The 22,844-nt window shown below is 46.0% G+C and overlaps 1 protein-coding gene across 3 annotated transcripts in view; it reads left to right on the forward strand.

The window, feature by feature from the left end:
* Positions 1–22,844, forward strand: part of ARHGAP23 (Rho GTPase activating protein 23) — a 152,437-nt gene that overhangs the window by 116,689 nt on the left and 12,904 nt on the right. For all 3 annotated transcript variants that reach the window (XM_035135511.2, XM_035135510.2, XM_035135512.2), the window contains 11 exons: positions 964–1,266; positions 2,395–2,456; positions 3,751–3,878; positions 5,451–5,569; positions 8,294–8,449; positions 9,083–9,161; positions 10,698–10,771; positions 13,237–13,326; positions 14,589–14,714; positions 16,303–16,344; positions 18,109–18,202. In XM_035135511.2, the coding sequence (XP_034991402.1) occupies positions 964–1,266; positions 2,395–2,456; positions 3,751–3,878; positions 5,451–5,569; positions 8,294–8,449; positions 9,083–9,161; positions 10,698–10,771; positions 13,237–13,326; positions 14,589–14,714; positions 16,303–16,344; positions 18,109–18,202 (1,273 nt within the window). The remainder of the gene's footprint in view (positions 1–963; positions 1,267–2,394; positions 2,457–3,750; positions 3,879–5,450; positions 5,570–8,293; positions 8,450–9,082; positions 9,162–10,697; positions 10,772–13,236; positions 13,327–14,588; positions 14,715–16,302; positions 16,345–18,108; positions 18,203–22,844) is intronic.

Here is a 22,844-nt window from a genome sequence, read left to right on the forward strand (position 1 = left end):
AGAAACACAGTGCTAGAGCTCATGGGTTAAATGTGAGAGTGCCAAGGTTCAATCTGTCATCTCCAGGTAGGGCAGGGAAAAGACACCTGCCTGATGCATTAGAAAGCCACTGCTAGTGCCCTGTAGATAAATTATAATTCAACTCCCATTATCCCTGATGATTGGCCATTCTGGATGAACTTGATGGAAGTTGCAGTCCAACATCATATGAAGAACATCGGGTTGGGGATGGCTGGTGTAGGCAGTACTGCACTGCATATACCAATTTCCTGACTTGGTATAAGGAACCTTCCTATATTTAGCAAATAGGTAACTTAGAGCAAGAAACCGCGTCTTGCCCAAGATGATGTAGGGTATGTTCACATGAGCGCCTTAAAACACAGCAAGAGTATCCCCACCCCCGCTGCGTTTCACATCAGAAAAGTGGGGAGGGGGAATATCTTCACCAGACACACATGACCATTTGAGTTGCTCCCCCCCACCCCCACCCCCACCCACTACAAACTCTTGCCCATTAAGCTTTCATATGCGCATGCACACTCATCTGTGCATGTGCGACTGCTGCTAGGATACGTTCACATTCTCCAGTTTACAAGTCTGATTGGAACTGGTTTGAGCAAAAAATAATAATGCATCAAATAGCAGTGTTTGCCAAGAAACTACAGGATCAATATGGACTGTGGCTGACATCGTGTGAATATGAAATCTAAAACTAGCAGTAGAAGTACACTGGATGCCGAGCAAGCAGTAATGTGAACAAACCCATAGTAAGCCTGAGATAGCAAAAGGGCTTGATCTCAGGCACTACTGAAACTGAAGTGTTGCCTATCAGAATTTGGTGCCCCAATACATCTTTGCAGGAAATTCTCTCTCTCTCTCTCTCTCTCCTTCACCTCCCCTCTGTGTCTTCCTCCTCCTTCAACATGCGTCCAATTCCTACTCTCGCTCTTTCTCCCTCTACAGAAAGTTGGCGGAGGCATTCGGCAGTGGAAGCGGGTCTTCGCTGTCCTACGTGCACACTCGCTCTACTTATGCAAGGACCGGCGGGAGGCTGTGGCCATTGCCCCGCCCCCAGGTGAGGAGGAGCAGCCGCCAATCAGCGTCCGAGCGTGCCTGGTAGACATCTCCTACAGTGACACCAAGAGGAAGCACGTCTTCCGGCTGACGACCGCTGACTTCTGTGAATGTCTCTTTCAGGCCGAGGATCGGGATGACATGCTGGCCTGGATTAAAGTCATCAGGGAGAGTAGCAAAGCCGAGGGCGAGGTGAGAACTGCCCTTGGTTGGCTCCTGTGCCATTGGCTTTTCCAAAACACCTCTATTGGCAGTCTCCTCTTTGCTTTCTCTCAGGTGTTTGCCCTTTTCCCCAAGGAAGAGGCCACCTGCAAATTCTCAAGTGTGCCTGGTCTTAGCACGCACATTGCTGTGAGCATCCATGGATCTCCCATGGCATGTTGGGATGTGCAAACATTTTGTGGCTTCCATCCAGTTGGATATAGGCTGTCTTCCAGAGAAGCAATATACACATAGAAAGTGGGGGGACCTGTGTCCATTACCAGAGATTTCTTTGAAAATGCTGCTGTCTCAGCAGCTTCTGCTGCTGAAGAGGCAAGCCACCATTCTATATAAAAAGCAGCTTGTCTCTTTGTAAATCAAAAGTGCACTGAAGAGAAGCCTCTGTCTGTGCATGCAGTTATTCTACATGCAGTTTCTTTGTATAGCAATCCCACAGCATGAACATGCACTAGTGTGAGCATGTATACACAGCGAGGTCCCCCCCCCCCCCGAAAGTTTTAGCAGTCCCTGAGAATTCCATGCTAGTAAAAGCTTAAGGCTTGGGAGAGCTGAAATATCAGTTTGGTGGTTCAGGCACAAGAGCTGCTGGAAGGCGAAAATCCTCAGCCCACGCTGTGCATAATTCTGAATTTAGGAGGCAAATCGTAATACTCCTACTTGTGCTCTCAACCCTCCAGATGTGCTCTCAATTTTATGACCATGCAATTGTTCATCTCCATACTTGGGCTTCTTGAATTTGGGAGGCATAGAAGTTGCTTTGTCCAAAAATTGGGTCTGGCTGTCTTCTGCCTCCTTTGGCTGGAAGAGATAGGGAGGATAAACTATCCATATATGTAGGGAAAGAAAAGGTTCTGCCCTAATTATTATATATGCAGAACATTCCTTCACCCCTTGATTCCTGTTTGAATGTATGAGCTGTGCAGGCAATTAATTGGTTCAAACTCTGATTTGACCACTTTTTAGCTTGTCCCAGAATTTTGATGGAACTGAAAGGGGGAACTTTATTCAGCGGAGTAATGAGATACTGTTGAAACTCATGTGGCTTTGAGCTGACAGTTAACCTTCTTTCTATATCTTTTCTCTCCCAATCATCTCCAGGACCCTGGGTTTGCAAGCCAAGCACTGATCAATAAGAAGCTAAATGATTACAGAAAAGTGAGGTAAATTTCTTACCATTCTTTCTTCTTTGCTCCCCACCCCACCCCATTTTGTCAGTCTACGTCTAGTTCTTTCTAAACCAGGCATCCCCAAACTGCGGCCTCCAGATGTTTTGGCCTACAACTCCCATGATCCCTAGCTAAGAGGATCAATGGTCAGGGATGATGGGAATTGTAGTCCAAAACATCTGGAGGGCCGAAGTTTGGGGATGCCTATTCTAAACTATCTGGGCTGCACCACTTTAGATTGCTGTTGGGGACTCATGTGATCAAGTCTCTATACAACATCTCCCCCCCTCCACACACACATAGAAAGCAAGCTTATGAACGAGAAGCTGGGCTTAAGACATACATTAGTTTTCTAGGTGGAGGGGTTGTGGGTTTTGTGAGGCAGGGGTGTACAAAGGAACATACTATTAGATTAGACCCTATCTGCAATCTGCAGTCAGACACAGGTTACCTCAGTCAGGCATGGCCAAACTGGGCCCTCCAGCTGTTTTGGGACTACAACTCCCATCATCCCTAGATAACAGGACCAGTGGTCAGGAATGATGAGAATTGTAGTCCCAAAACAGCTCGAGGTCCAAGTTTGGCCATGCCTGCCTCAGATAGTACTTTTGGGGCAGGTATCCTATTTCTTTCCTTGTTAAGTGCAGGGTTAGGTTAAACTTAACATTTGCCAGAAAACTCTCTCACAATTATATAGCAAATTGAAGCACGTGCTACCTCACTCAAGATTGTGCCACTTTCACTGGTTGGTGTGCAATACCTCCCCTCCTCTCTTCTTGGTTAGTTGACTTGCTGATAACAGAGTTAACCCTTATGTTGCAAACCGAATGATCCCTACTGTTGCACATCCAACACGACTAAATGACTAAACAACAACAACAATATGAAAGGTGAATTATGTGTACAGTAGTACCCTGGTTGTCAAACTTAATCCGTTCGGGGAGTCCGTTCGACTCCCAGAACCGATTGAAAACCAAGGCGTGGCTTCCAATTGGCTGCAGGAGCTTCCTGTACTCAATTGGAAGCCGCAGAAGCAGCATCAGATGTTCGGCTTCCAAAAAATATTTGCAAAGCAGAACACTTCTGGGTTTGCAGTGTTCAGGAGCCGATTTGTTCGGGAGCCAAGGCATTCGACAATCAAGGTACCACTGTATAGGTTTGTTATCATAAAGAAAGTTTAGAAAATCCTCTCCGGTTGAGTTGATGGCAAAGACCCATGTTTTGTATGTGTGAAGTTGAGGCCTTGAGTTGGTACACTGCAACACTGCATGTTCCTTTTCCCTTACAGCTCCTCTGGGACCAAACCAGACTCCTCCCCAAAAGGTCCTCGTGTGCCAGGGGTGAAGTCAGAATTGCAGAAGCAACTAGGAGCAGGGCCACCCCGTTCTCCACGGCAGGATACCATCACACTAAGAGGTATGAGAGTATTGAGCGCATCTCTGTCTGAGTCTTTGTGAGCAACGGGGCGAGAAGCCACTCCATGTATTTTGCACGTTAAAATACAGAGGGAGAAGGGACGCGGGTGGCGCTGTGGGTTAAACCACAGAGCCTAGGTCTTGCCAATCAGAAGGTCGACGGTTTGAATCCCCACGACAGGGTGAGCTCCCGTTGCTCGGTCCCTGCTCCTGCCAACCTAGCAGTTCCAAAGCACGTCAAAGTGCAAGTAGATAAATAGGTACCACTCTGGCGGAAAGGTAAACGGTGTTTCTGTGCGCTGCTCTGGTTCGCCGGAAGCGGCTTAGTCATGCTGGCCACATGACCCGGAAGCTGTACGCAGGCTCCCTCGGCCAATAAAGCGAGATGAGCACCGCAACCCCAGAGTCGTCCGCAACTGGACCTAATGGTCAGGGGTCCCTTTACCTTTACCTATCCAGAGGGAGCACAGAAATCTGTGAATAGTGCCTAACTATTTTTTTAATCAACAGCTTCTGGAGCTCAGATTATCCTAGATGTTCTGCTCTCTGAGGTCCAGCTGCCTCATTCCAGCTGCAGCAGCAACTGTTTAATTTATCCCTCTATCATTCTACATTAACATATCCTCAAAGCTGCTTATATTTGTTTTTAAGGAACAGTATAGGACGACAGGGGTTGCTGGTCAGAATCCAGAGTGACTTATTGGATATAATATAGGATCTCTGGGAGGCTTGGGTTCAAATCATATCACAGCCAATGACTTGCTGGCTGAGTTGGGTTATGTATGTATGTATTTAAGTGCCATCAATATACAGTCATACCTCAGAAGTCGAACGCCTTGCGAGTCGAATGTTTTGGCCCCTGAACGCCACAAACCCGGAAGTGAGTGTTCCGGTTTGTGAACGTTCTTTGGAATCCAAACGTCCGGTGCAGGTTCCACAGCTTCCGATTGGCTGCAGGAGCTTCCTGCAGCCAATCGGAAGCCACACTGGTTTCTGAACGTTTTGGAAGTCGAACGTACTTCCGGAACGGATTGTGTTTGACTTCCGAGGTACAACTGTAAATGGCTCTGTACAAAATTATTTAAATTTTCTCATTGTCTTCTGCCTCAGTTCCCTACCTAGAAGTTATTTGTGTGTGTCTCCATTAACCAGGCTTGTCACTGTCAGGCTAGCTTTTCACATGCACAATTATCATTTTTTAATGTGTGAGAGAAGGAAGGGTCACCCACCTGTCAATGACATCACAACGACCCATTTTCATATGCTGGTGTTATTTGAAATCAAACCATGCTGACAAAGGTACGGCTTTGTGGGCACCAATTACCAGCTGATCAGTGGTGCTTGCAAACCCCCACTTTTGTCATCTTTACCTGCAGCACACCTGGTGCTCGGGTGGATAAAATGGTCTGTTGGGCAAAATGGGGAGGACTGATGGGCTTGATTATGCCTGCAGACCTGTGGTACCCCATCTCTGCTTTAGGCGGGCCACTGGGTGATAATTTTTCCTCTGATTTTGGCCTGTTACGTTTCTCAGTCAGTGAACTTGCTTTTGTTCTTCTTTCCCCCTGCCCAGATGACAGTGCCCACCAGAAAACTCCTTGGGGCATCAACATAATGAAGAAAAACAAGAAGCCTGCTCCAAGGGCCTTTGGCGTGAGACTAGAAGACTGCCAACCTGCCCCTGACAACAAGGTAGACCCTTCCATTCCCCTGCATGTGCAAACCTAGTGCATAAAATTGTAAGAAACCCATCTTTTCATGCTGCAGCACCTACATTTTGGAACTCCCTGCCTGTTGAAGGCAGGCAGGCGCTGGACTTGTCACTGCACACCTAAAACATTTTTGTTTAGGAAAGCCTGTCCAGACACAAAGATGTGCTGCTACAATCAAGTGGAATATGCATTTTGTTAACTAAGTAAATATTAAGAGAGGAAGCACCTTGAGCTTTCCAAAGGGCTAAAACCCAGTTAAAATCTCTGGTATGCTACCTTCCCCAATAATAACCTGTCATTCCATGGACTGTCACCCGCCTTTGTGCTCTTCCTGCTTGCAGCCTAGTCACAGACAACTGTGTGTTTGCTTTAGATAGCGAATACCTGCCAGCATGCAAGTGGAGTCACCACATGCAACGGAAAAAGGTGTGTTGTGGAGAGTTGAAAGTGAGGAGGAAGTTGAGATCTATTAGCCTGGTGGAAAGAGAATGATTTCCCAGACATGGTCTACAGCAGGGGTAGTCAACCTTTTTATACCTACTGCCCACTAATGCATCTTTCTTGATGATAAAATTTCCTTACCACCCACCAGTGCTCGATGGAAGGAGGATTCAGCTTGTGCCGTAGAACCACCTACTGCCCACCTAGAATCCCGAAACGCCCACTAGTGGGCAGTAGGGGCCAGGTTGACAACCCCTGATCTACAGAGTTCCAGTTGAGGGGGCTGGGTGCTAAATGCCAGTGCGGTGCAGTTGGTAGAGTGTCAGACTAAAGCCTGGAAGATTGGGGTGCTGTTCCCCACTCAGCCATGAGGCTGTAACCTATCTCACAGTTTGTTCTGAAGGCAACCTTGAGAAGAGGTGAGATATGTTGTTGGCATCTGTCTGTCTTGAGAGACAGACCTTCACCTCTGGGGGTGAAGTCAAACCTCTGCATTAGCAGCACCAAAGTGACCTCCCTGGGGTGCAAGCCTGGGCAATGTGTATGGAGGTCCTGGGCTGCCCAGACAATAACTCCCCTCTCAGACTCACAGTTCTCCTCCAAAGGAAAGCACAGCAATACGTTTGGCACCTGCTTGGCTGCAGGAGTTGCTGGAAGGAGGCGTACAAGGCACCACCCAAGCACCTTAGGGACTCCACTCCAGATTTGTGTAGGGTTTACTCCTTAGCCTTTTCTTCTCCCGAATATATTTCACAAGGCAGCAGAGGTTTTTCTTCTCCTAGATGAGCTACCTTCCCAGGTTGATGAGCTTCACCTGCCCCTAAAGGTGGGATATAAATGTACTAAATAAGTAAAGCTATACAACACATTCCTGTTCAGGGGATGTGCAACATGCTGCTTTGTTGTTTAGTCGTTTAGTCGTGTCCGACTCTTCGTGACCCCATGGACCATAGCACGCCAGGCACTCCTGTCTTGCACTGCCTCCCGCAGTTTGGTCAAACTCATGTTCGTAGCTTCGAGAACACTGTCCAACCATCTCGTCCTCTGTCGTCCCCTTCTCCTAGTGCCCTCCATCTTTCCCAACATCAGGGTCTTTTCCAAGGATTCTTCTCTTCTCATGAGGTGGCCAAAGTATTGGAGCCTCAGCTTCACGATCTGTCCTTCCAGGGAGCACTCAGGGCTGATTTCCTTAAGAATGGATAGGTTTGATCTTCTAGCAGTCCATGGGACTCTCAAGAGTCTCCTCCAGCACCATAATTCAAAAGCATCAATTCTTCGACGATCAGCCTTCTTTATGGTCCAGCTCTCACTTCCATACATCACTACTGGGAAAACCATAGCTTTAACTATACGGACCTTTGTCGGCAAAGTGATGTCTCTGCTTTTTAAGATGCTGTCTAGGTTTGTCATTGCTTTTCTCCCAAGAAGCAGGCGTCTTTTAATTTCGTGACTGCTGTCACCATCTGCAGTGATCAAGGAGCCCAAGAAAGTAAAATCTCTCACTGCCTCCATTTCTTCCCCTTCTATTTGCCAGGAGGTGATGGGACCAGTGGCCATGATCTTGGTTTTTTTGATGTTGAGCTTCAGACCATATTTTGCGCTCTCCTCTTTCACCCTCATTAAAAGGTTCTTTAATTCCTCCTCGCTTTCTGCCATCAAGGTTGTGTCATCTGCATATCTGAGGTTGTTGATATTTCTTCCGGCAATCTTAATTCCGGCTTGGGATTCATCTAGTCCAGCCTTTCGCATGATGAATTCTGCATATAAGTTAAATAAGCAGGGAGACAATATACAACCTTGTCGTACTCCTTTCCCAATTTTGAACCAATCAGTTGTTCCTTACAGGAGCTTAATTGTTCCTTACAGGAGCTTAATTGTGATACATGCCGATCCTGTGTTTTCAGAAGTGTAGGGACTTACTCTCGCATCTCATGCCCAGTTAAAACGCAGTGCCCAAGTTGTTGATGTCCATATTCCAACAGTCGCCAGAAATCAATTGAAGTTCAGACTATATGGATTTGGCTGCAGGCAAAATTTGATGTTCCAGAAATTTATATGACATCCTTGCATATGGGGATATGTATTGGTCATGTGCACTGGACAGCTATTTAAGGCCCTTTAGACCGGGTGTGGCACCTTGTCTGGCACCACACCATTTGCTTCTGCAGCTTTAATTGCCGCCGCCACACAGCGCTCGTGCCTTTGACTTGTGAAGATTTCTGAGACTGCCGCCAGCCTCACCTCTGCACTTCACTTTCTGCAGAAAGTCCCCCTGATTGTGGAAGCCTGCTGCAAGGTGGTGGAAGACAAAGGCTTGGAATACATGGGCATCTACCGGGTCCCTGGGAACAACGCTGTGGTCTCCAGCCTCCAGGAGCAGCTCAACAAAGGATCTGCAGAAATCAATCTGCAGGAAGAGGTGAGAGCAGGACCACTCTGCCCCTCCCTGGCTCCTGCCAGTCTCTCTGCCTCCTGTCAGTCTCCCCGATGTTCGCTACTGTTGAAAACTCAGCGTGTATAGTATACTGCTGCCACCTAGCTGCCACTTAGCTGTACTATAGGCAGTGCCCACGCATATTTGCAGAAGACTGTACCTGTTGCACACCGAACGCTGGGCCAGTTCACAAGCATAGTTTGGGCTTCTGACTCGTAGAAGCAAATAAGTGGCAGCAAAGAAACTAAGCTAAAAAATCAGGAACTCTCCGAGTCAAATCATGCCTCAGCCATGAAACCACTAGCTGTACTTTGGCAAGCTTGCCTCTCCCCACCCACCCCCTCTGCCATCTAGTGCTATAATGTAACGAGTACAGCATCCTTTTCCTGCTAAATCACCTGTTTTCTGGAGACAATAAATCACTGGTGGAAATCAAAGGTGGTCTCTTGGCCATTTCTTGCCAGCATGGCTACACGATTTACAATAGTGTTGATGTTTCTCCTGTTCTTTTGGGATCTGGTCTCTTGGCTAGAGTAAACATCTTGGTGAGATTAGAAGTGTGGTTTTGAAACATCCCAAACTTTAAAATTACTTCTTTCTCTCTCCCTGTTTGGCCAGAGGTGGCAAGACTTGAACGTCATCAGCAGTCTCTTGAAGTCGTTCTTCCGGAAACTCCCGGAACCGCTGTTTACAGATGGTGAGTGACTCTGGCTAGACACCCTTGGCATTTAAGATAGCGTAAGTCTACATTTTCTCTCTTGAACGGATGGGCAAATTGAAAGGCAAAATGCTCGGATGGTTGGGATTGTGGGGTGGGCCACGTTTCTGGTGTATTGTCTGCCTTTTGGGTCTAAACCTAGGCGCTCCCCTCTTTCAGCAAATGAAATTGGTCTTGGCAGTGCAGGGGCAGACATGAATGGGGGTGAGGAAAGAGAGGAGAGGGGAGCTTAAATAACCACAGAAAGGGCTGGGGACTCTGGGTGGGCAAGTGACTATATAATAGCAAAGCTCCCAGGAAGCTTTTAAATTAATTTCAGGTTTCTGGAAGGGAGGTATTTTCCCCACAGTCCTCTTCCTTGTCTTCAGTGCCTTAACCTTGGCCCTATTTCTTTCCCATCATGAGCAAAACACTTGCCTTTGAATGAGCAGGGTTGTCCCTAACAGTGGAAGGGAAAAGCCATCAAGTCAGCCATGTCGCAAAACCCCTATCATGCAGGAGCAGGACTGCATTTGAGTGCTCACCTGGTAGGTTTAGGTGACAAGGGTTTCCAGGAAGGCCAAGTGAGCAGGAGCGAGCAGAGGAAGAGATGAGGCAGAAAGCTGTTGGAGGAGGGATGGAGCTCTCCATCTTCCCACTGCCAGTTCAGTGGCAGGACACCTGCCTTGTGTGCAGAAAGCCCCAGGCTCAATCCTCAGCATCTCCAGGTAGGGCTGGGAGAGGCTCCTGTGCAAAGTCCGGGAGAGCTGCTGCCGGTCACTGTAGATCAGGCATCCCCAAACTGTGGCCCTCCAGATGTATTGGCCTACAACTCCCATGATCCCTAGCTAACAGGACCAGTGGTCACGGATGACGGGAATTGTAGTCCAAAACATCTGGAGGGCCAAAGTTTGGGGGTGCCTGCTGTAGATGATGCTGAGCGAGATGGACTGCTGTAGAACAGGGTTTCCCACACTTGGGTCTCCAGCTGTTTCCCATCATGCCTGATCACTGTTCCTGCTAGCTAGGGATTATGGGAGTTGTAGTCCACCTGCTCAGATCAACCCATTGCAAGCCTCTAAATTAATTTTTTCTCTAAGCAAAGGGGCAGCTATGTGTTCTTTGTTTTCCCTTCCAGCCAGACTAGGTTATTGTAATGCACTATGTGTGGGGTTGCTTTTGAAGACTGTCCAGAAGTTTCAGTTTTTCAGCAATGTAGCTGCCAGACTTTTGTTGGGCATTCACAGACCAGAGCATATAACTCCAGGCTTTGATCTCTTTGGGGAGCCTTGAGACTTCTTTGGGCTTCCTGTTTGCTTCCGGGCTCAATTCAAAACGCTTTAAAACCCTAAGCAGCTTTGGATCAGGTGACTTTAAGGAGTACTTGCTCCCATTGAGATCAGGGTCAGAGGTCTTGCGCTCAGTGCCATTGGTCTACCCAGGTAAACTGCCACCTCAATTCCTTGCGCGGGACTCCCGTTTCCTCTGACCAGACAGTGCCTAACAATCACAGATGAACTTCTTCTTTCTTACAAGATAAGTACAATGACTTTATCGAAGCCAACCGGATTGAAGATGCCAGCGAAAGGATGAAGACCTTGCGCAAACTGGTACGCAATTTGGGGAGGGGAAGTTGTCCTCTGTGAGTGGATGCTTTTTTTTCTTTGCAATGAGTGGGGAAACTCAAACACATTTCCTCTCCGCCTTGTTGTAACAGAGCTTTTGAGAGGACAAGTTGTAGCTCAGTGGTAGCGCATCTCTCTTCCATGCCGCAGGTCCCTGGCATCTCCAGGTAGACTTTGGGAAGGACCTCTAACCGAGTCCTTGGAGAGCACTGGCCAGTTGATGTAGATCCGGGATGACTCAAGGGCTGCATTGAAAGTCGGTCAGACCTCTAAGACCTGGATACCAGTGGCAGAGGTGACCAATGCACACTTATTACACACACACTTATCACACATAGAGCACATGCACACTTAGAACATATACAGCAAACAAACCTGCACGCAAACTAACCACATATATATAGACACGTGGCATTGCCCACCCCCCGCCATGCAGCCATACATAGGTCTTCCTTCTCTTTCGCATACAAGCCCCTATCACAGGATGGCAGGAGATTTCATGCTGCCTCGTGGTCTTCAAGGAATGATACCTGAAGTTCAAGAGGCAGCGTTTTCACACCCACCGCAGTGCTGGTGGGCGGGAGGAGACTTGCCACTCTGGGTTTACCAACCCTAATGTAGACTATACTGAGCTAGGCAGCTCAGTGGTCTGCTCAATATGAAACCACTTCCTGTGTTCCAGTTATGCTAATGTGGTGGCGGCATAAGTCAGTCTTCAGCTGAAATTAAAAACTTAATACTGGTGTGGATAACAGATGGGTTGAAGCATGTTCTCTACAGCAGTTATGTGTTGGGTCTCTAGGTAAAAAGCTGGATCCTGCAGAGAGAGAGAGAGAGAAATTGCCAGCATGGGAATGGAGAGAAGAGGAAGCCTTAAGTGTAAAATGTTAACACCCAGCAAATTTCAAGTCAGAGGATACTCCAAGGGCATCTATAAAACAGACAGTTTACTTAACTGCCAAGCCAGTTATAAAAACACTTATGTCTTTAACACATTGAATGGCATCCAAGTCAACAGTGAAGCATGAAATTATTCCTAATCCTGGAAAACCAGTATGCAGAAATGATTTCTCTCTTTAAGAACACCAATTTTATAACATAAAGCAGAACAAATTATGTAGCACTCCTCTCCAAACACACTTCATCCCTTGGCATAGGAAGTTCATTATTTAAACCTAGTTTTAAACAATTTTTTAAAAATTGTTTAAACAATTTAAAAAAATCATCCCTTTATAATCTTAAGCATTCTCTTGTCCCATTTTTCATTTCGTAAAACAAACCAACAGAATCGCTCTAAAGAGTCTGGTTTTGTTTTTGTTTTTTAAAATAGACTTTCTTAACCCTAAAGGCAATTCTTCATGATGTCTGCTAAAGTAACCTCTAAAACAAAGGCCACAGGCAGCTTATATAGTCCTGAGTACAAACCAAAAGCCTCTTAATGCCAATTACGGAGGACTAAAGTTGGGGTGGGTGGACTGGCCTGGCTGAATGAACCTTATACTTGCATGCTGACTATGTAAAATAATTAACCTTGAACCAGTGAAGAGGGAAAAACATGTAGGAAATAAGTACATAGGGAAGGAAACCCAGTGCTAGTCATATGCCAGGGAGAACCAACATGTAGCACAAAAATAATTGGACTTCAACTCCCATCAGCCTCAGCCAGCATAGTCCAATGGCCAGGGATTATGGGAGTTGTAGTTAAGGAATGACTAAGTGTACCACAGTGGCTACCCCTGCCATATTTCTAACGCTCTTGAACTGTTATATGTAGCTAAATTGTGTAAGATGTAATTAACTCCATATTGACAAATCCTGTAATGAGCCCCGCTCATGCTTGTAACTTTCTCTTTTGCTGCACAAAGAATCAGAGAACTGTAGAGCTGGAAGGGACCACAAGGGTCAATCTAGTCCAACCCCCTGCAGTGCAGGAATCTTTCGCCCAATTTACAACCCTGAGATTAAATGTCTCATGCTGAAGTATCTTCGTTCCCTAAATCTGGGTTCTTTCGCAGTCGTGAGCACTACAACACCACAGCCAAGCAGTTGCTGATTTCAGGGGCAATTCAATCACATGCCAGCAAATTCAGATTGTGCAGTTATAGTTAACTGGAAGGACTTGAGCACAGGATTACCTGTCCACACACACACTTTAAGCTTGCGCATACTCAGGTGAATTCCTGAGCATGCCTTATGGAGCAGGTACAGCTATATCTTTTGGGGTCCAGCTTTGGTTGATGTAGGTGATGGTAAGCTTTTGAGTTTCACAGGTTTCTGTGTCTTCCTAAATTCAGAAGCTTCCATACCCCTGCAGTTTGAGTGCCAAATTCATTTCTCCAAAATTGTTGGAGAAATCTGGAAGAAGAGAGGGATTGGAGGGATTTTCCATCTTTCATGGATGACCCAAGCTCTAATCGGTGGCTGCTGCTGTTCTTCCACCTGTTCCTCAGATCCGGGACTTGCCAGGCCATTATTACGAGACCCTGAAGTTTCTGGTGGGACACCTGAAGACAATTGCTGATCATTCCGAGAAGAACAAGGTAATGTTTGCCGAACCGAAAGAAATACGCAGTATGATATGGTAGCTTCTTCATGTGGAAGAAGATCCATGTAGGTGCAACAAATAGCACAAGCCATGGGTAAGCAACACTCTTCCACAACAACTCTGCTCCCAGAAAACAAAACCCCAACATCCCCATGACAGAGACATTGTATAGCCTCTGTGCAGGTTATGTGAAAACAAATCAGGACAGTTTCTCAGTATATTTGCTTCATCTGGAAGCAGCCTTAGGCTAAGGAGTGGTTTGATCTCAGTGCCTCGTAAGCAGTGTAAGAGGTCAGACCAAAGTCCAGTGTCCTGTCCCCACACCGGCCAGCCAGATGACTGTGGGAAGCCTGCTGGGGGGACAGGAGGGTAGCAGCCCCATTCTGCTTTCATTTCCCAGAAATGAGAGGTTTGTTGAGAGGTAGTGTAACTGAGCCTAGAGTTAGCACATGGCCATTGTGACTGTAAGATGTTGATAGTCTTATCTTCTGTGGATTTGTCTAAGCCCCTTTTATTTTTTATCTTTTTGTAATTTTATTTATGTATAATTTTCAATTTTGCAAGGATTCCACATTCACCTAAATGCCAACAATACGTTTATACATTTAACATCGACTTCCCTTCCCCCCATTCCTTTGCTGCTGCATATTCTAAGTATTCCATATTCTGTCTTTTTCATTTTTTTAAATCTCAGTTTATTTTATACGGCTGAATTTAGTCTAATCCTGCTAACGGTTTGATTTGTTTATAATGATTCCCCCCCCCCCAAATATCCTACAAACCATTTCCAGTCTTCCTTAAAAACTCTTCCTTCCTGCTCTCTTACTCTGCTAGTTAAACTCGCCATTTCTGCATACTCCCATCAACTTCGTCTGCCATTCCTCCTTTGTTGGAAATGGGCCTTCTGTCTAAGCCCCTTTTAGAACCATCTAAGTTAAGTGTCCATCTCTACTGTCTTCATATCTTCCACTGCAATCCTAGTCACTTAACTAGAAGTAAGCCCCAAACTTCCCAAAAGACAATGGTTGGATTGCACAGTTAGCCTGCAAGCTCCTTGGGGCCAAATTCCGTTTTTTAAACAGAATTCCATAAGCAATAGCAAAGTGTATTGTGTACAGTGCAGGTGTTATATAACTATAACTGGGACTGAAAGCTGAGATGTTTACGGGAAACAGTCTTGTAGCTTCCTTTGCCAATGCCAGAATAGTCTTTTCTCTCTCTTTTTATGCCTGAAAACAACAATGGCTTGCATTGCAGATGGAGCCCCGGAATCTTGCTCTGGTGTTTGGTCCCACCCTTGTTAGAACGTCAGAGGACAACATGACCGACATGGTGACACACATGCCTGACCGCTACAAAATCGTGGAGACCCTCATACAGCACGTAAGGGGAATGGCAGGTGGGGGAGGGCTGGAAGGCAGCCAGGAGAAGACTGGCCCTGCCTCCTGGATGTGGGATGACCTCCACTTAATTACTTTTTAAACGTCATCTGGATATCTTCTTGCAAAGAAATGCATGCAATTTTTTTTTATCCATCATAAGTTTCCGAAGTGGTTGCTGTGTTTTGCATTTGCTCCCATCACTGTAGATATAGGTGAGCATTTCCAAATTTATTGAGGTACGTTAGCTTATCCATATAAGAAGAGCTTTTGCGAGATACAAGGAATATCTCATACTGTACGTTAATGAAGAAATCAGCAGTAGACACTACTGGTCTCATTCCAGTATTTTCTATAATCGCAACTATTGGCTGTTATTCTGAACTGGCTCTTGACCAGTGGATCAGCTGTGAAGTACCGTACTTTCCCTGTTCTTGCCAGCTGCTGCTCAGCAGGTGTAGGGTTGATGGGAGTTGTAGTCCCATCAGGAGGGCTATAGGCTCCTCTTCCCTGCCTTGGGGTAAAGTCATTGCAGCATTTGTAGAGCAGTGGGATTGCTTCAGAAGCACCCTCACTGGGTTCAAACCAGATGTGTATTTTCCTGTTCTACAGGAATAGAGGGCTGGTAAGGGAGAGAATGGTTCTGCAAGTTTGAAGCATGAGCTGGGTTGAGGGGAAGTAATAACCAGTGGGTTAGGCTGTCACAAATAAATCCCTCCTTTGAAGCCACATTCTGGAAGGACTGAAAAGGTGCAAACTTGAATGCTTGGTACAAGAGAGCATGGTGTGTTGCCCTTACAGAAAAAAATTACTCACACATTAAGGCTTGCGCAAAGCATAAAGAAACTGTTGTGGGAGAATGGTGGAGCTTTATTTCATTCAGAAATTCTCCAGAAAACCAAATACCAATTCCAAAGCTTTACGCTAACTTGTGGATCACTTAATCATAACTTGTTTTTATAGGCGTACACTGTTGGAAGTTGTAGTGTATGTATGGGAAAATAACCTGTATTTTGGGGGGGGGATCAAATTAAAAACTCAAATATATCCCTTCCTAGTTCCCTGAAGCCAGTGGAAAGTCAATGCACAGAAATGTTCCTGTGTTGTGATTTTTAAAAATAACAACAACAGAGAGGGCAAAGGATCATACAACTGGCTAAATACAAGAGTTAGAAATTATTATTTGCAATAGGTGGGAAGCCCTCCAAAAGCATAATGAGGAAGGAGGAATTCTGATGACTAGCTAACCCAGTGCCCAGCTTCGCAGAACGTACGTCTGTCTTGCGAAGTGAAAAGCCAGGAAGAGTCCGTGTTCTTATTTCAGGGGTGAAGAACCTGCCACGGCATCCCTTTAAATCCAGGGCAGGCAGCCTCTTGGATTCCAGCCTTCAACTGCCCAAACCAGCATGGCCCAATGATCAGGAGAGATGGGACAGGTGTAGTCCCATAACACCTGAAGAGCAACAAGTTCGCCCAGCCCACCTTTAAACTTGCGAGTCTTAAGATGATGTTGGCTTTGACTGATGGGGGAAATTAATGTTAGTAACTCGACTCAGCTTTGATTCCTCTCCTCTGACTTTTCCCTTCCACAGTCAGACTGGTTTTTCAGCGACAAGGAGGATAAAGGTGAGAAGGTGAGTCACTTGGAAAGGAGGAGGATGCAGGTACCTGGGAATGCAGGGTGCCAGCACAGCCCTTTCCCAGCCACTCTCTGTAGACCGTGTTTCTGCTGTTGGTTGTCAGAAAGGGCAGCCCTGCAGCTAGGGTGTTGTTGCGGTAAAAGAGCCTAAGGTTTATTTAGGAGCATATCAGATGCCTGTGAGGAAACCCACTAGCAGGACAGGAAGGCACTAGCCCTTTCCCAACAACTGGTACTCAGAGACACAGCGCCTGTGATACTAGACATAGTATGCAGCCATAGTGACTGCTAGCCATTGATAGCCTTGCCCTCCTCGAACTTCTCCCCTCCCCTTTAAAGCTGTCCAAGCTGCTGGTCGTCGCTGCATCTTTTGCCCATGAAATTGATAGTTCTGATAATGAGCTGGGTGGGAAAAATACTTCTTTTTGTCTATCTGGAATCTCCCACCATTTTCTTTCATTGGATGATCCCAGGATTCATGCTGATCGCAGATCTATTTACGCAGGAAAGACAGGAGGCAGGCAGTCTTTTTAAAAATGCTGAAATTGGTACGAAAGAGGTTTTGCTTGCTAAGGTGTACACATGGCACTTCTTTTGGCCCCCTGTTGCTTCTGCCAGACAGGCGTTGCTGGCTTTTGGACTCGTATGTTTATATGCATGTGTGTGTGTGTGTATATATCTTGATTTCTAGAGGTGATGAGCATACAAATACTAACTGCTCTCTCCCAGGCTGCCACCCCCTGCCCCAAATGTATGAGGGTGGTGGACGTATAGGAGGGGCCCCTCTGCCACTCTTAGCACTGGAGGGAGTCTATAGGAAAGGAAGTGCTCTTTCAGATATTTAGGGCCTAAGTCCTTTAGAGTTGTAAACATGAATGTGAGTACTTTGAATTGTGTCCATTAACGAACTGGCAACCAAGGCAGCTGTTTTAAAACTGTGGTCTAGGTTTTGTAGGCTTGAACTGTGGTGGACTGTTGAGTGGTTGGTCTTCCCTGTTTGGCCCAAGGTCAGATGAGATAATCTTTTAGTTCTTTTCAGCTTTACTCTTCTGTGGAACATTATGAGATGGGAGGAGTGGTTCTTCCCTTCCCTTTCCCCCCATTTCCCCCCAGGTATAGGAAGGAAGGAAGATAGATGAGTGGAGAGCTCCCAGTTTTCCTATACTGAAATACTGAGACCTCCACAGTGCAGCCAAACACATCAATAACAGAGTTGGCTGAGCAGAAAGAGAATTCCATAGAACACTATTAAAAATTCCTTCCAGTACCACCTTAGAGACTAACTACGTTTGTCGTTGATATGAGCTTTTGTGTGCATGTATACTTCTTCAGATACACTGAAACAGAAGTCACCAGACCCTTATATATAGTGAGAGGGTGGGGAAGGGTATTACTCAGAAGGGTGGTGGGAATGGGTGATAGGTATGGTAAACCTGTTGACGACTGTTAACGACTGCAATTTGTCTTACAAGAAAAAGCAATGGGTGAGATGGCTAAAAATAGCGTTATCATTTATAATGAGATAATAATCCAATGTCTCTCCCTGGTGTTAGGTTTGGTAATAAGTTGCAATTCAGCAACTTCTCTTTCCAGTCTATTTCTGAAATTCTTTTGTAATAAGACAGCTACTTTGAGATCTTTTATAGAATGTCCTGGGAGATTGAAGTGTTCTCCTACTGGTTTCTCTGTCTTGAACACTGTACATCTAGCAGCCAGCTTGAATCTTTTCCTCCTAACCACAAATGCATCCATTTTGCAGACCCCTGTAGATGAGCAGGAGGCCCAATCAGTGCCGAATATTGAGTACCTTCTGCCCAACATTGGGAGGACAGCAGCACCGGGGGACGCTTCAGGTGAGTGGACATTGTTTCATCCCAATGGCTGTGGAATTCCCACAGTGCAAGGATTTGACTGGTGTTTTGCAGTGTTGCCTCTCTGTAAAAGTTCTTCCCATTAGTTCCAGTATTTAAGCACAACAAGCAAAAAAAAAAAGGGGGGGGGAGTCTGTCCACTTCCCTTTCACACTACACGTTTCATACATAAACCCAGATTTCATTTCTCTTAGCTTTCCCATAGGCTGTAAATTATCTTTAGCTCCTTGTTGTTGACCTGTCCATCTAACCCCATCCCTCGAGTGCACGATGCTCAACATCCCTTGCCAAAGCCATCTGCCTGCTTCTGAAAAACATTTGCGTTTGGGCAATTCCCTGACGGCAGAAAAGTCCGTGTTTGGGCATAAGCCACTGGGATTAGCTCCTTCCCTTTGAGGCTGCACTGTTAGCAACAATGTGCATCTCTTTCTCCCTGCCCTGCTTTCTCGCAATTTCATAAAATATAATGCACTGCTTGATTGGAAGAAGCTTCCAAACAGAGATGAAACAATAAAACTGAGAAAAATCTACAACCCTATTTTAAAACATACGAAAGTTAAAATGCCAAAGCAGATTAAAATTGCCTCAACTTTTTAAGCATCCGGGTAGGTTTGTCTAAACAAGAATGTTTTTAGCAGACACCGAAAAGAGTACAATGACAGGCGCTTGGTTGATCTCAGTAGGCAGGGAGTCGCAAAGGGCAGGTGCTGCCACACTAATTGATCACATTCTTACAAATGTGGAACAGATATTAATTGGCACCTGCAGTAGTTAGTGCCAATTCCACCGATCAAAGCGGTCAAGTGGGCACGTGTTGGGTAAGGTGATATTGTAGGTAAACTGGCCCCAAGTTGTTATGGGCTTTATATGCTAACAGTGATGCCTTGAACTTGGCACAGTAGAAAATCACCAACTTGTGCAGATCTCTGAGCACAGGTGTTATATGCTGACAAGGCCTCACTCCTGTTGGCAGCTGTGCTGCTGCAGCTTCTGAATCGAGTGCAAGGGAAGCCCAAGATTCCTTGCATTGCTAGCCCAAAAATGGAAAACAAGTGAGGTCCCAGCTAAAGAAGAATGGCAACTTAAGTTGACAGAATATGCACAACTCACAGACTTAATATATAGAGTAAGAGAACAAGAACAACATACGTTTAAAGAAGATTGGAAAACGTTTATTGAATATATAGGAAATAATTGTGTACAGCTGAAAACACTGGCAGTGTTAAGATAACAGTGTAAAAAGTTTTGATGGAAGCATTAATGGAATACTGAATTGTATAGTTTTTGTAAAATGTGCAGTGATTTATGATATGTAAAATGAACCATGGAAAGGGAAGAAGGGAAGCCATTGATATCTTAAGGATGTAAAATGAGTATTTTAAATTGTTATTCAGAAAATGTAATTAAAAAATACACACACACACACACACACACACCCGCCATTGCCCGTATTACCGTAATCCCATCTTGAAGTAACCAATCCACAAACTACTGTGGCAAGGCTTTCCCGGTCCAGGAATGGTCGGAGCTGTCAAACCAGCCACAGTTGGTAAATGGCACTTGTAGCCATTGAGGCAGAGCTGGATCCAGAAGCACCCTCAAACTGCCAACCTGGGAGTGCAGCCCCATCCCAGGCTAGTCAGCTGACCAGTTTCCCCAATGTGGGAGCGACTCACCCACAGTTCCTGCGTCTTTCTGGGATTCAAGCTCAGCTTGTTTTTCCTCATCCATTTCACCTCAGCCTCCAGGCAGTGGCCCAGGGACTGCGCAGCCTCTCACGATTCAGATGTCATGGAGAAATAGAGCTGTCACCAGCATACTGATGGCACCTGGCCCAGAAACGCCGAATGACTGCTCCCAACGGCTTCATGTGCACTAGAGATGAAAGTCCCTTGTTGCACCCCATAGTGTAGCCACCAGGGGGCCAAAGGCACTCTTCCAACGCTGCTCTCTAGTCTAGGCTGTCCTGATTGGAACCATTGTAATACAGTGCCACCAATTCACATTTCCCAGATCTGGTCCAGGAGCGTGTTGTGGCCAATGACCTCAAATGCCGAAGAAAGATTAAGAAGCAGGAGCAAGATTGCACTTTCCCCTCTCTGGAAAGGGGGACCAAGGCCAGCTGAGTTCTGTAGCCAGGCCTGGAACCAGATAGGAATGAATCTGAATAATTGGTGTCCTCCAAGAATGCCGACACTATCCACCACCTCCCCCGCAAAGAGGATATTGGCAACTGGCCGATAGCTGTTCCAATCCAACAGGTCCAGAGCCAGTTTCTTTAGGAACAGTCACTGCTGCCTCTTTTCAGTGCAGCAGGGGCCACCCCCACATGCAGTGAAGCTTTGAACACACTCTGGACCCAGCCAGTCAGCCCCGCCCTCTTCTAGATTTGATAAGCCAGGAGGAACAAAGGTCGAGGGGGCATATGGTTGGATGCCCTGCCACCAGCATTGTGTCTACACCAGCTGATTGCATAAGGTGAAACTGATAGCACAGTCCTTAGAAAAAAGGCATGCATAGCCATTGTCACCTACCCTACCCCTTGGCCAGTGGCAAACAGAGCCTTTTAAGTTGGCAGAAGAGAAACCATATTTTTGGCACTGGAGGGGAATTGCTCTTGCGCTCTATCTGGAGTTGCTAACATTGATGGGAGGTATTGTTTAAGTGGGGTTTTGTTTTGTTTTTTTCTCTCTCTTTCTACTGTTTACGAACTTCCTTAACCTTTTTTTGCTGTCTTTCTCTGTTCCTTCTCTCTCTCTCTCTCTCTCTCCATCTCCTCCCTCTTCCTCCTCTTCCGTACTCCAGCGGAACTGCCGGAGCTCTAGAGCTGGTACGGTGTGGTTGTGCTCTGGTGTACATGCACTAATTCCATTGGGTGATTACGAGAGATTGGGGAAAACAGGAAAGTGGTTTTGGTTCCTTATTGGTTCTTCCACGAGCTACAACTTTGGCGTGTACCATGATGAGACAGAGGTTGAGCTCCTTACTGTTAAAAAGTCAGGAGTGAAAAATGAGGGCCACTTTATGGGCTTGTGACTTGCTTCTTAAAACCAAGCATTAGGAAAAAATCAATTTAAAATCAGTTGTGAAAATAGTTTAAAACAAAACATATCAGTAGCTTTCTAAGCTGGTGCAGAACTTTTTTTTTCCAGGCAGAAAGGAAAGGTAGTTAATTTTTATCTTTAACAGCTCCAGCAATATGTAACTTTATTTTGTTTTATTTAGTTTGCATTTATATACATTTTACTAGAACAAAAGATATCTACTCAGTATAGACAAGTCTAAAATAATATAATAGGAACAAAACTTGCTCATGCAAACAGTCTAAATCCCAAGATTTAAGTTGTCTTTCTTCTCTGCCTGATGAAGAGTTCTGTGTGATTTGAATGCCTACATATATGTTTGCACCAACTAATATTGGATCCCTGAAAATAATTGCTCCAACTGTTTTGTATTCAGTTTTTCCACTGGGAAGCAAAAGGTGTCTGCCCATAAAACTTGGATGCCGCAGCCTAGAGACCGGAAATGTTTCCTTCCCCACCTTCAGAGGTTTTGCTCTTTCAAGGACTTTGGGGTTGGGGGCAGACTCAGAGCAACTTTCCTGCCTTTCCTCACTCTCGTTATTGCCAGCCACTAATTCTATGTTGTGGGTGGGGAGGAGGCCTTGGTTGTCAAGAGTGGGCCATTGTGACCATCCATTATATTGTCTGTTGCTTTCATTGCCGCTGACGTTGCTGTGGCGGATTTTGTGTGTGATTGTGTGGAGGTGGGGGAGCTATTGCGCAAACGGCTTGGCTGGTACCGTGCCCCTACGAATTTTCTGTGGTTTTCCAGCCATTGTTCCTGCCTGTGCTCTTGCCCCATGGGGCTTGCCATCACCCACCTCTGCCCCCTGCTTCCTCTTTGCTGGATCTGCCTGGCCTGGCTTTTAATTTTATTAAACGTTGGGCGGGGGTGGTGGGGCTGCAATGCCACTACTTTGCTTTAAGTACCCCTTAAAACACCTGGGCAACATCTGCCAACCATTCTCTTAGGTGTGGCTCTCTGAGCGTGGCAATGGCTGAACAGAGGCAGAGGAGCAAATCTCTTTTTTTTAAGCTGGTTGTAAAACTCGACCCCACCACCCTCTGTTCATGACTCGCCTTCAGCTATGTGGGCTGTAAGGTATGAGCCCCACTTTCAGCTAAGGCAGATCCCCTCTAGGACAAAGGACTAAGAATTCCCAAACACAGCCTTCGTTGTACTGCGGGGCACTAATCTGGTTCATTGATTGATTTTGGGCCACTGTTTCATTTCAGTGTTGCTGCTCGAGCAGCTTCTAGTTAAAAACACCAGTTCCTTCTGCACTCCAGTGCACCTGTACTGTACATTCAGTACGAAGGGGCAGGGGAAGCATTTTGAAGCATTCCAAACAGTGCCATGTTTGCCACACGCACAGCAGTCAAGATCCTACTGATTTCAGAGCTGATTCCACCCTGGTGGCACCTGCTGTTCCGCATCCTCACAAGGGTTGAAAAAGAACAGGAGAATTTGGCATCCATCGCAATTTTTCTTTGGGAATGACTTGAGCATTTCCTTTCCTTTCTTTTGCCATTGCATCCTGTCGTGCTTTCAGAACCCATCC

The sequence above is a fragment of the Zootoca vivipara genome, chromosome 13, assembly GCF_963506605.1.
Source record: "Zootoca vivipara chromosome 13, rZooViv1.1, whole genome shotgun sequence".
Lineage (NCBI taxonomy): Eukaryota > Metazoa > Chordata > Lepidosauria > Squamata > Lacertidae > Zootoca > Zootoca vivipara.